General features: G+C 47.2%; 1 protein-coding gene across 4 annotated transcripts in view; it reads left to right on the top strand.

Moving 5' to 3' along the window:
• ZDHHC8 (zDHHC palmitoyltransferase 8) overlaps window positions 1-12,868 on the top strand; it is a 78,822-nt gene that overhangs the window by 15,508 nt on the left and 50,446 nt on the right. The window contains exon 1 of one of the 4 annotated variants that reach the window (XM_074206531.1): window positions 274-1,629. The exons of 2 other annotated variants lie outside the window; for them this stretch is intronic. In XM_074206531.1, the coding sequence (XP_074062632.1) occupies window positions 1,625-1,629 (5 nt within the window). In that variant the 5' untranslated portion in view covers window positions 274-1,624. Of the gene's footprint in view, window positions 1-273; window positions 1,630-2,424; window positions 3,391-12,868 lie in introns of those variants that run through there. One more of the 4 variants, XM_074206530.1, reaches the window with a different exon arrangement.

The following is a 12,868-nucleotide window of genomic DNA, read 5'->3' on the forward strand; positions in this document are numbered from 1 at the left end:
TCACCTTTTTATCAACAACCTGGAGAAAGAAACAAACGGAATGCTTATTACTTTTGCCAATGATGCAAAGCAGGGGGTATTAGGTAATGTGTTAGCTCAAGCCATCAGAATCTAGAAACTTCTAGAACATTGGGCTAAATAGTATAAGATGGCCAGACCCTGGGCTAGCCTTCCCACTCTGGGCCCCACAGGAGAGATGTCCAGACTCCATGGACCAAGATGTCCAGACTCCATGGACCATCCATGGGTCCTCCCAGTCTCCCAAAGTCTCACACATAAGGACCCATACAAGAAATCCCTCTCTGGGCTGCCTTCCAGGAAAAATGTTTTGTCTTTTAACTGAAAAAGTTTGTCTGAAAAAGATCCGGAGGCCTTAGTACAGGAGGAATCCTTTTTCTGCCTAGGATCATTTGGACTTTCACTGGCTATATTTGGTCAAACGTTGAATTAATTCCCCCTACTAAATTTATTGAATTTTGAGTCCCACCTGCCAGACCAATATGGTTCAAGGGCTGGAGGCTCCCGCCCCTGGCTTAGTGTCTCCCAAGCTCAAAGTGTGGTTTGACAGTGAAGAAGGTCGGCAAGCTCTTGGGCTTCATAAAAAAAAGCTTGGTATCGAGGATAAGGGTGGCAAGAATCCTGCTCTGCAGAGACTTACCCTCGGGATGTGGGGTGCAGGTCTGGGAGAGGGAGATTGCCACTTAGAGGAAGGTGGCTTAGCTCATGAGGAACTGCCAAACCATGCCATCATTGAAGGAACTCCGGATGACGAGCTTGAAGATGGTGGGATGAGGGTGGTCCAGGGATGGCCAGTAGCTGAAGGCTGTCCCATGGGAGCAGCAGCAGAACATTTTTACTTGGTCCCAGAGGATCGGATATAGACCACTGAGGGGACCTTGGGGGGAGGAAAATTGTAGAATCTGATTTCCAAGGAATTCATTCTAGGACAGGCAGTTCTTCGAGAGGGAGATGTGGGTGTCCCCTCTTTGGCACCCTTCCCACAGAGGGTGGATGTCCACCCTTCAGATCTTAGGCATATTCTGAAGAGATCCTTGAGTATGGCACCATTGCTCCCTCTGCCTCTGAGAGTCAGTTATTCCTGGGACTGGAGATATTGGGCATTTTAGCAGGCAGGCAGGTCTACTTTGGGTTCTGGAAAACAATCTTTGTCCTCACGGAGCTTGTCTTCTGAAGGGCTGGGGATGATGGCTACTTGTTGGTTGTCCCGCCTCTGATGGGAGCCAGATCTTGTGCTGGGGCCATGCTGTGAGCTGGGGGAGGAGGGGATCCTCATCTCCTTCTCCACCAGTGTTTCCATAACAACCTACTGAGACCTGCAGGGGATGTGGGCCCAAGCAGCTAGGCCTCCTCCCCAGCCAGGCATTCTGACCTGGTGTTTGCCTGCTATCTGCCCTAGATCACTGAAGCCTTGCATTCTTATCTTGTCTGAGCTTTGGTCACATGGACTTGGGCAGGGAGACCCCAAAGCCAGTCACGTTTATTCCTGAGGAAGATTCTTACCCCACTGCCATCAGTCTCTCTACTTCTCAAAAATGACAGTTAGGCCCCAGGCCTTGAGTTGGGGTGGAGAAAAAGCATTTTCTTTGGTTTGAGTTGCCCTAAAATGAGGTGAGTTACTTTGTTACATAGCAAGCTCCCCATTCCTGCTGGTATCCAAGCAGAAGGGGGTTCACTGCCTACTTTATACTAACATGCTGCTTCCCCCTCAGACTGTGATCTCCCCAGGGCAGAATCTGTTTTTGCCTTTCTAGGTCTCCCCCTCACTTAGGACAGGCCCTGATGCTTAGTAGGTATTTAATGTTTATTAACTGACTATTAGGGAAGCTGTAAGATGGATTTATTTGATTGGCATCTAAGAGTCTGGCATGAGAAGACCAGGTTCCATCGAGGGTCCTTTTGACTCTGAGATTCTCTGGTTTGGGGGGTGTGTGTGTGTGTGTGTGTGTGTGTGTGTGTGTGTGTGTGTGTATGTGTGTGTGGTGAGGAAGGCAGCTCCTGGTTCATTTTTGTCTTCATATTCTTAGCACCTCACGTAATAGTGGCTCAATATATACTTGGTGATGGATGAATGGATGAAGGGATGAATGGATATCTGCAAGGACATTTGGATAAATGGATAGATGGATGGATGGAGGATGGATGGATGGTGGGAGGATGGATGGAGGATGGATGGATGGTGGATGGATGGAGGATGGATGGATGGCAAACGGATGGATGGAGGATGGATGGATGGCAAACGGATGGATGGAGGATGGATGGATGGCAAACGGATGGATGGAGGATGGATGGATGGCAAACGGATGGATGGAGGATGGATGGATAGAGGATGGATGGATGGATGGATAGATGATGGATGGATGGATGGAGGATGGATGGATGGATGGATGGATAGATGAGTAGATGGATGGATGGATGAGTGGATGGGTGGATGAGTGGGTGGATGGATGAGTGGGTGGATGGATGAATGGGTGATCATTCTTGCCTACCTGAGAGAGTATAACTCACACAGGAACAGCTACAGTTCTGAAGAGCAGGATTAAGTGGTAGATAAGTGTTAGGTTGAGTGGTACAGATTGGCCCCCTGGGAGATAATCCATCCAATCCTGGCAGGGCTGTTGCCTTAAATACCTCTTGACATGATGCCCATGAAGAGACCTTGTCTCTTGGACCATGGCATTATTATTACTCGCAGCTTTTTCTCTTCATTATGAATAGTGGACCATCATTTCAGGACCTCCACAGTTGGAAGGAGTGAGTTAGGCGCAGCAGGATAATTATCCCCAATTTACAAATGAGTACACTGAGGTTCAGAGAAATCATATGTCCACAGAATTTGGAGGCTTTTGTGTTAACTTCTTGGGAAACCTTGGGTTAACGTGTGGCATTAATTTTTTTTCCCCTCAACTTTCTTTGGACCTCACTTTCCTCATTTGGGAAAAAAAATCAGGGTTGGATGAAATGGTCCCTTCTAGCTCTAAACTTAGAAACCTATGATATCAATAAACATTTGATAAGCACCTCCTATCTGCTAGGTTCTGGACTAAGCCCTGAAGATACAGAGTAAAACCAGCCCCTGCCCTCCAGGAGCTCACCTTCTCATGGGGGAAGCAACATTCAAATAACATTTGTGCTTACAAGATATAGGCCAAGTAGAAAAAACCGGACCTGAATCTAGGACCTCCTGACTCCAAATCCAGCACCCTTCCCATCATTGTTAGGTTATGAGCAGAACAGATTGACCCTTGGATTCAGAGTCAGAACACTCAAGTTGACCCCCTGATGATGAATGATGGATGATGTTTGTCCTTCTTTCTCGGAGGAGACCAGGACATCAGGGAGGGGATGCCATGACATGCAAGTGAACTGGATGTAAGTGAGGGGGATTGTGCAAAGTCACTAGCTTCATTTTTTCTTCCAGAGTCATTTGGGTCCAGTGACACCCATGATCAGTGGGTGACCTGGATGAGGATCCAGGAAAGGGAAGCAGAAAAGGAGAGGTCAGACAAGAAGGATGAGAATTTACCAGCAGAGCCCTCCAAGAGAGAAAGGAAGCTGTCCAGTGTTGAGAATGAGTATTCCAACATCTGGGTCTTCAAGTGGAGTCTGAAAAACTCAATTTCCTCACCTGTCAAAAGAAGGGTTATGCTCTGTTTCTGAACCCTTCCATTTTACATTAAAAAGCAAAATATTTTACTTCAGAGATACTCTAAAAGATGGGATTGAAGGTAGCCAGGAAAAGCAGGAGGCAGAAGAGATGGAGGATAACATTTCAGTCATGAGAGACAGCCAAGAAAATGCCCAGAGCCCAGATGGAATATCTTATATATGAGACGGCAAGATCGGCATTGCTGGGGTGAAGAGGAGTTATGGGGGTGGACGGTGGAAGAAGACAGGAAAAGTAGCAGAGTTGAGTTTTAAGGGCCTCTTGTCTTCCCCATTAGAGTGTGGACTCCTTGAGGACAGGGCCTGTCTTTTTTCATATCCCAGGCCTGCCACCCATTATTGATCCAAGATTTCTTTTACAACCCCAACCCCTTGCTTGATCTTCCCAAGCCCTCCATCTATGGTTCTTTGCTTCTCTCCTCAGTCACATTCCTTCCAAAGACTTCTACTTGTTTCCTTCCCTCTCCTAAACTCACTGCAGTCATTCCTGATCTCACTCTTTCTTTTTTCTTTTTTTTGTAAGGCAGTGGAGATAAGTGACTTGCCCAAGGCCACACAGCTAGGCTATTATTAAGTGTCTGAGACCAGATTTGAACTCAGGTCCTCCTGACTCCAGGGCTGGTGCTCTATCCATGATCTCACTCTTTCCAAAGTAACCAATGGTCTCTACACTGCTCCTACCCAACGGCCTCTCAGGCCTCTGCCTCTGACTTCTTGACCCTGCTCATCAGCCTCTCCTCCTGGCTACTCCTGCATCATGGGGTCTGTGACTCTATTCTCTCATCCTTCGTGTCTGACCTCTCCTTTTCTGCTTCCCTTTCCTGGATCCTCATCCAGGTCACCCACTGATCATGGGTGTCCCTCACAGCTCTATCCTTGAGCCATCTTCTCCTTCCTTTCTGGGCTCCCTCAGTGATCTCACTAGCTCCCCTTGGATCAGTTATCGTCTTGAAGCCGACAACTCCCAGATGTCGATTTTGGGGCCCAGTTCTCTGCCGAGTCCTAGTCAGACATCTCGAACCACTTAATCCCATAGGCATCCCAGACTCATGAGCTAATAGTTGTAAATAAATGAGGCAATAAAAATGACTGATGCATAAATGTATGTTCCCTCCTCCAGCATGTCCAGAACAGAAGCCATTTTCTTTCCCCCCAGATCTCTCTGCCTTCCCTGCTATTGTCAAGGACCCCACTATCCTCTTTGAGATCATCTTTGACTCCCCACTATCACTCCTCTCCTAATCCATTCAGTTGCCAAATTCAGAGCATCTCTGTCTGCACCCCCTTCTCTCCACTGATGCAATGCCACCTTTGTCTGGACCATTGTGAGAAGCTCCTAATTGGCCTTTCACCTCACCAGTTCAACCCCAGAACCCAGACACAATGTGATTTCTCTAAAGTCTGATAGATAAATTACTAGATAATGATGATGGTGATGGTGATGTTTGGCCTTTGTTCCTGAAAATCATGATGACATCAAGGAGGTGATGCCATGGCATGCACAATAAATGTCGGTGGCTCCCTATTGCCTCCAGATCAAATTTAGATTTTTTTTGTTTGTCATCTACAGACACGGTCCCTCCTACATTTCTCTCTCTCTCTCTCTCTCTCTCTCTCTCTCTCTCTCTCTCTCTCTCTCTCTTTTCCTTATTTTTGGTTTTTGTGAGGCAATGGGGTTAAGTGCCTTGTCCAAAGTCACACAGCTAGGAAATTAACAAGTGTCTGAGGTCAGATTTGAACTTGGATCCTCCTGAATCCAGGACCGGTACTCTATTCACTGTGCTACTTAGCTGCACCTTCTTCCTACATTTCTTATCTTTTTATATATCACTCATAGGATCATAGATTTCAAACTGGTAGAGACTTAGAAAACCTTTGGGGTTTTTTGGTTTGATGAGGAAATGGGGCAGAGAGAACTGAAATGACTTGCCCAGGGTGGAACAACTAGTGAGAGCCACAGGATGAATTTGCACTTGGGTATCCTGATTCCAAGTCCAGCACTATCCATTGAATCACCTGACTTGTCCACTTTGGGCCAGCCATCTTGCCCTCCCTGCTGTTCCTCCAGCTCCACCTTCATCTCCTCTCTACTCTGTGCCTTTTCCTTCATGGTCACTCCTCACCTCTGTCTCTTGGAGTCCCCCTGTTTCCTTCCACATTCAGCTTCTCCTGATGCTGGAACCCAAGCCCTACCATCTTTTAGAGCCTGCCTGGCCACCATGCTGGTTGTGTTGGCTTTAAATGTATTTCATCTGGGTCTTGGTGTGTCTCCCTTATTTTTTTTTTTTCATTCAAATGTAAGGTCCTGGAAGGCAGAGCCTGCTTCTTTTTGTCTGTATCTTCAGCATCCAGCGGAACTCCATAGATATTATCTGATTACCTGCTCTGGGCCTCAGGGTTCTCCTCTGTAAAATGGACTCAACTGGACTATAAAAAACAGTAGTGTCCAACTAAAATAGAAATGGGTCCCTGTAGGCCACATATTGATTTAGGAGGCCTCAAATTAATATTACTTATGTTTTATTGTATTTTACAATATTGTTGGACATTTCCCAGTGGCATTTTAATCTGATTACATGTGTTTGACATGAGGGCTACAAGACCTTTCATGTCCTTTTCAATTCAAACATTCTATGATCCTACAAGTAGGGAAAGGTGCCTTCCATGGCAGTGGCAGCGGGCAAAGGGATTTTCATCAATTGAAGAGGAGGAAACTGGGAGGCACCCCCCCCCCCACCTGGTCCCTGCTTTGCAGTGTTGTTGACATCCCTACTACCCCCTGCAGAGCAGAGAGACAACACTAATAATTAACCCTTAGCAGAGGGAACTGCCAACATAGGCAGAAAATGCCAGAGCTGGGAGAGGCCTCAGAATATGGGATGTTAGAGCTGGGGGGGGGAGGACTTAGAATAGGGAATGTCAGCACTGGTCAGTTATGTCCAGTTGTGACCCTATATGGGGTTTTCTAGACAAAGACAGCGGAGTGGGTTGCCATTTCTTTCTCTAGCTCATTTTACAGATGAGGAAACTGAGGCAGACAGGACTAAGTGACTTGTCCAGCATCACCCAGTTAGTGTCTGCGGTCAGTTTGGAACTCAGAGCTTCCTGACTCCAGTCCCAATGTACCACCTAACTGGCCTAAGGGAAGTCTTGGAACATAGAAGGTCTGGGCTGGAGGGCTTGGAGAGCACAGTGTTTTTAGAAATGAGAAAGACTTTGAGGTGATCTAGACTCATCTCTTCAGTTTTTGGATGTCTTAAGCCTGAATCTCTTGGGGGCTAGTGGGAGAGCTGGGCCTTAAGCCCAGGTCCAAACCCGTCACTCCCTTAATTACATCATATGTCCCTTCTTCAATCAGTTTTTTTTTTAGGAGGGTTTAAAGAGAAAAAACAAAAAGGCAACCCTCCTGGGCTCTCCAAGGTGCCAAAGGGAACTGGTGCCTGGACAGGGTGGATTTCGGTAAAAGGGAAAGTTCTCCAGATGTTTCCTCTCCCTGCTCAGCCTTGGGCCTCAGACAGGGCTGGGTTCCTTTTTCCGTAAATCCTTGTCTGGGGTGGCTCCCAAACCTGGACCCCTCCCCAGGACCCCACCCCTGCTCCCAGGCCAATTGCTTCTCCTGGCTCTTTTCCCCTTTGCTTCTCTAAGCAATAAATGTCAACAAGTACCCTGGCTTGGGAGGCTGAGGACCCGCCTTCAAATCCTCCTTTAACTGCCTGCTGGGAGGCTAAGGTCCTTCCCACTTCCAGGGCCTTGGGTCCCTCCTTTGGGAGAGGCTGAAGTGGAATCCAATGACTCCAGGGTCCCCTTCAGCTGGGAAAATTTAAGCTCCCTGAAGGCAGGAATGATCCTATTTTTCATTTAGTCAGCAGTGGATGGTGCAGTGAATAGAGCACCAACCCTAGAATCAGGAAGACCTGGGTTCAAATTGGACCTCAGACACTTGACACTAGCTGAGTGACCTTGGTAAGCCCCTTAACCCTGACTGCTTCACATCCAGGTTATCTTCAGTTATCCTGATCCATATCTGGCCACTGGACCCAGATAGCTCTGGAGGGGAAAGTGAGGCTGGGGACTTAGCACAGTCCCCCCTCCCCCAAATCCAATTCATGTGCTTCTCAAGGCATCCCCTCCCTGTCTTTGAGAAGGAAGGACAAACCAGCAGGTTGTTGGTGATATGCAGAAAAACAAAAACCACGTGCCTGCCCTCAAGGATCTTGTCATCTGCTGGGAGACTACGTGTTTTATGTATAAGATATAAGATATACATATATGTATAAGATATAAACAACAGATAGATGTTTGACAGATTGATTGATAAAGCATCCCTATATGCCAGAGAACAAGATAGTTCCTGTCCTTATGGAGCTTATAGTCTATTGAGGGAAGACAACACTCCCATAATAGGGAGTGGGAAAGTTGGGGAAGCTGTCTACTCTACTGAGTGGTTTGCTTTGAAAATGCTTGGAAAGTCAGCTGGAGGCTACTGCTAGGTAACAGGAGGCAGATACAGGGCGGGGTGGGGGTGGGGTCCAAATCGCCTATGGGCTGAGATGGAGACCTTGGGGGGCAGATGGAAAGAGAGCTCAGTGGGGAGGGCTTCACTAGCAATTGGAGGAACTGGTGAAAAAGGTGGGGTTTTAATTGGGACAAAAAGGAAGGGGGGGGTCAGTAATGGGGAGTTGGGTGGAGTTGGGAAGTGTTCCAGGAAAGACAATGAGAAGTGGAGGGTCTTATTTGTACAGCTAGATGGTCCATGCCACTGAATTGAAGTGGTGAAGGGGAAATGTATGGAGAATAATATGAAAGTATGAAAAGTATTGTGGGGGTGGGGAGGTGAAAGGTGTGAAAAGACTGGAAAAGACTGGGTGAAGGTGGGTTATGTAGGACCTTTACCACCTTGATTTTGATCTTGGAAACAATAGGGAGTCACTGGTGGTCACTGAAGAGGATAGTGCCTGCACTTAGTAGATGCTTCATAAATGTTTATTGTGAAATCCTGTGACACTGAGGTCAAACCCCAAGTGAGCCCTAATCTTTTCTCCATATGTCTGCCATCTGTCTCTTTGCTCACATTCTTTCTACCTTCTTTGTCATTCCCATTTCTGCTCCTTTAAAGGTCATGACGTGGAACTGGCCAGCATCGATTCCTCATTGGTTCATATATGGCAACCTTGTCATGAAAGGGCCTGGCCTAGCTAAACTCAGAGAGACCCATCTTGGGAAAGGTCTCTCCCCTCTTGCCCACCTCCCCATGATTTGTTTGGGGGGGGGTCACAGCAGCTCACAAAGATCATTGAATAAGGATGAAAGGATGGGGCTAGAAGGGACCCAGGAGATCCAAGAGGCTCACTGAGGCCCACAAGTGTTAGAGGGCCTAACCAAGACTCCCCAGCAAATCCTGAGCTTCAGTGGGTATGAGAAAAGAGTCACAGAACCTTAGATCTGTAAGCAAAATATCAACTAGAACATTCTAGAATTGTAAGATAATGGAGCTGGGAGGGACCCTAGAAGGTGATTTAGTAAAGGCAAAAAAACCCTAGGGTCTAGGGCTAGAAGGAATTTTAGAGGCCATTGAGTCCCCTCTTCCCAGATGAGAAAACTGAGTCTGGGCAAGGGAAGTGACTTAGCCTAGGAAACTCAGGGAGTAAATGGCAGATCTGGGGGTGGGGATCCAGGTCCTCTAACTCCCAGTTGGGTGTTCTTTTCATTAAATACTCTGCCTGTCCCACCATGACATGGTTTGGCAGAGGCGACTAGGTATCACAGTGGATAGAATCCTGGACGCAAGTTCAAATCCAGCTCATATATACTAACTGTCTCCTGGGGAAATCATTTACCTTTTGTTTGCCTCAAGCACCACCTACTTCCCAGGGTTGTTGCAAGAATCAAATGAGACATTTTCAAAGCACTTAGCACAGTGTCTAGACATAGTAAATAAATTTGTCTTTCCTTCTCTCTCCCTCCCTTTCATCCATCTTTCATATTTCCTTCTTTTTTTTCCTCTCTAAAAATAGTCATAAAGTGGCTTCATAGTACTGGAAGAGATCTTAGCAGCATCTAGTCTAACCCATTTACTTCCCCAAAAGAATCTCTTTCACAAAAATCTCCAAGGGGTGGGTTGGAAGACTTTCAGAGATGGGGAACTCACTACCATTTGGGAACAGGCCTGATTGTTGCTTTCTGAATAGTCCTCCACCACTTGCCCTGCTTTTCCCCTTCAGACACTTACAGTTACAGATTCTATAGGCATCTTCAAAGTCCTAAACCTATTGGGTTGCTTTACTGTGTTGACAGAGAGAAGACCAGCTGGTCCTGAGACCCAGGGGACAGAGTGGGCTTTCCTTATGGTCTTTAGGGATGTCAGAGCTGGGAGGGGCCTTAGGACAGGGGATGTGGGAAAGGAAAGGAACCTTAGATTACCAGAGCTAGGAGGGGTTTGGAAAAGAGAATGTAGAACTGGGAGGTACCTTAGAGATTATATGGTCTGCCCTCCTCCCTCTTTTTACACTTGGGGAAACTGAAGCCACAATAATGTATAGCACCATGCTTAATGAGAAACAGAAAACCTTGATCAACCTCAGTGTGCCATTGGGACAAATCACTTGCTGTGCCTTAGTTTCCCTGATACAATAGTTTAGTGACTCCTTGAGGTCATCAGTGAGCTAGGAGTACAGATTTCATCTTGTGCCAAGTCTTTCTAGTTTGTGGGCCCCCTATCTAGGTCTTCCCAAGAAATGAACAGAGCTGAACAATAGGGGAAGCTAGCGTTGACTTTGTTCTTCTCCAGGGGTTGTTTGAGGCCCATTCTGGAAGGGGTGGGGGATGGCCAGGCAACTGATGGTGGAGGGAAAGGGAGGGTCCTGGGAAGGAGGGGATCAAGGCTTCCTTTTGGAAATAAAAGCTGGGAGCCACCTCCCACCATCTTCAGAGGCTCCCAAAGGCTGGCTGCCCATTAATCTTCTGCCTCTGTCAATGGTCACTATTCAGTTGCTAAGGGAAAGAGAGGAGAGTGACAGAGTGTTAATCATGGACCAGTTGGTTTTTGGGGACTGCCAGAGCCTGGGGACTGAGGGGCTGTTTGAGGCTCAGGATTTGCCAGGGAGTCTTGGGTAGGCCCTCTAACACTTGTGGTCCTCAGTGGTCCTCTTGGGTCTCCAAGATCCCTTCCAGCTGGAAGTCCTCTCATCTCATGAGGTATCTGCTCTCTAAGCTGCTCAGACTGGTCTGGAAGGAGAGACACTTCCTCCCACCGTGTCTGGGGGCTGGGAGGCAAGGGTCACCCTTCCCTGCTTGCTCTTCTTCACTGTGGGCATCATGAGGATGCAAGAAAATTATTTCTCTCCTTAACCCTTCAAGATGGCACCCCTCTGGGAGAACTCCATATGGCCAACAGATTGCACACTTAGAGCCAGAAAGGGGTCCTGAGACCTCCCCTGCCCCCATTTTATGAAGGTCTGGCCAAGTTAAGTGACTTGCTTGGGTAGATTAGTAGGAAGTGACAAAGGTGAGATTTGAACTCAAATCCTTTGAATCACAATTCTCATCATAGGGTGGTGGAACCAGACAAGGGAATGTGAATTCTTTGAGACTCCAGGGTAGACCATTCTATTTTTAGGTGACTCAGTTGTAGGAAAGTTCTTCCTCTAGTCTGCGCTTTTATGAGCCTGGCTGGTACCATGTCTAATCCTTCTTGATAACAGAGAGGAAGAGATGAATCTTGGGACTCTCTCCCCTTCTTTCTCAGTTTTCTGCTCCTTTCAGGCTGAACATCTCCAATCTTGCTTGAGGAGATTCTGAAAGTTTCTCAGGGTCTGTTTGCTTGGGAGGTTGTATGCAGAATCCATTTGCTTTGGGGCTTATATAAAAAATAGAGAGGGCAGGAACATCCTTGTTCTGGATATGTGGGCACAAGGCTCAGTGCAAGTGTGGGCTTGCTGTGTGGGGAAAGATCTGAGAGAGGCCAGCCCACAGGCAGCTGGCACCCTGTGCCCTCCGCCTCCCTGGTCTCTGCCACTCCTGTACCTGATGCCTGCCAGGAACTTTGGCAGAGAAATTCAGCCAGTATTCCCCATCTTCAGGAGGGGTGGATGGGCTCAGATCTCCCAAGTTCCAATTATTGATTATTAACTAGATCGTCAGATCTGGGGAGGCTTCTTAGAATGTCAATTTGAAAAGGACCAAAGAGAAGAGGAATGTTAGAGCTGGGAGGGGCCTCAGAAGAAGGGATATTGGAGCTGGGGAGGGTCCAGAACAGGGGATAGCAGAGCTGGGAAGTACCTTAGAAAAGAGGTTGTCAGCTTTGGGAGACAGCTTCGAATAGGGAATATTGAAGCTAGGAAGGATCTCAAAAAAGGGGATATCTGAGCTGGGAGGGACTGACCTTTTATCCCTATGGTCAACTGACTTGGAGAAGACCAACAGGACTGAACTTGAGTGCTAAGACAGGGAGGTGCTAAGATATCCCACAGTTTTATGTTCTAAGGTACCTTCCAGTGTCCCCAATTCTGCTACCTTCTCTTGGACATCACCTTCTGCTTACACTCGTGTGTGTGTGTGTGTGTGTGTGTGTGTGTGTGTGTGTGTGTGTCTGTGTGTGTTGTTTAAGAAATTAGAGGGGTGAGGGGTGGCTAGGTGGCTTAGTAGATAAAGCACTGGCCCTGGAGTCAGGAGTACCTGGGTTCAAATCCGGTCTCAGACACTTAATAATTACCTGGCTGTGTGGCCTTGGGCAAGCCACTTAACCCCATTGCCTAGCAAAAAAAAAGGAAAAAGAAATTAGAGGGGTGGCTAGGTGGCACAGTAGATAAAGCACCAGCCCTGGAGTCAGGAGTGCCTGGGTTCAAATCCGGTCTCAGACACTTAATAATTACCTAGCTGTGTGGCCTTGGGCAAGCCACTTAACCCTATTTGCCTTGCAAAAACCTAAAACAAAAGAAAAAGAAAAAGAAATTAGAACATTATCTCCTCCTTAGACTGGAAGCTCCTTGAGGGTAGGACTGGACTTCTGCCTTTCTTTGTATCTCCAGTACTGACCGTGTCTGCCATATAGTAGGTGCTTAATGAATAATTTGCCACTGACTAATTGATAAGAAGAGGACTGAAGTATTAGCCCGTCATCCATAGGCCCCTGCCTGCATCTTTGGGGATGACCAGAGCTTTAAGCCAGGACGGTGTGTTCCTACAA

This window comes from Macrotis lagotis, chromosome X (genome assembly GCF_037893015.1).
Source record: "Macrotis lagotis isolate mMagLag1 chromosome X, bilby.v1.9.chrom.fasta, whole genome shotgun sequence".
Taxonomy (NCBI): Eukaryota; Metazoa; Chordata; class Mammalia; order Peramelemorphia; family Peramelidae; genus Macrotis; species Macrotis lagotis.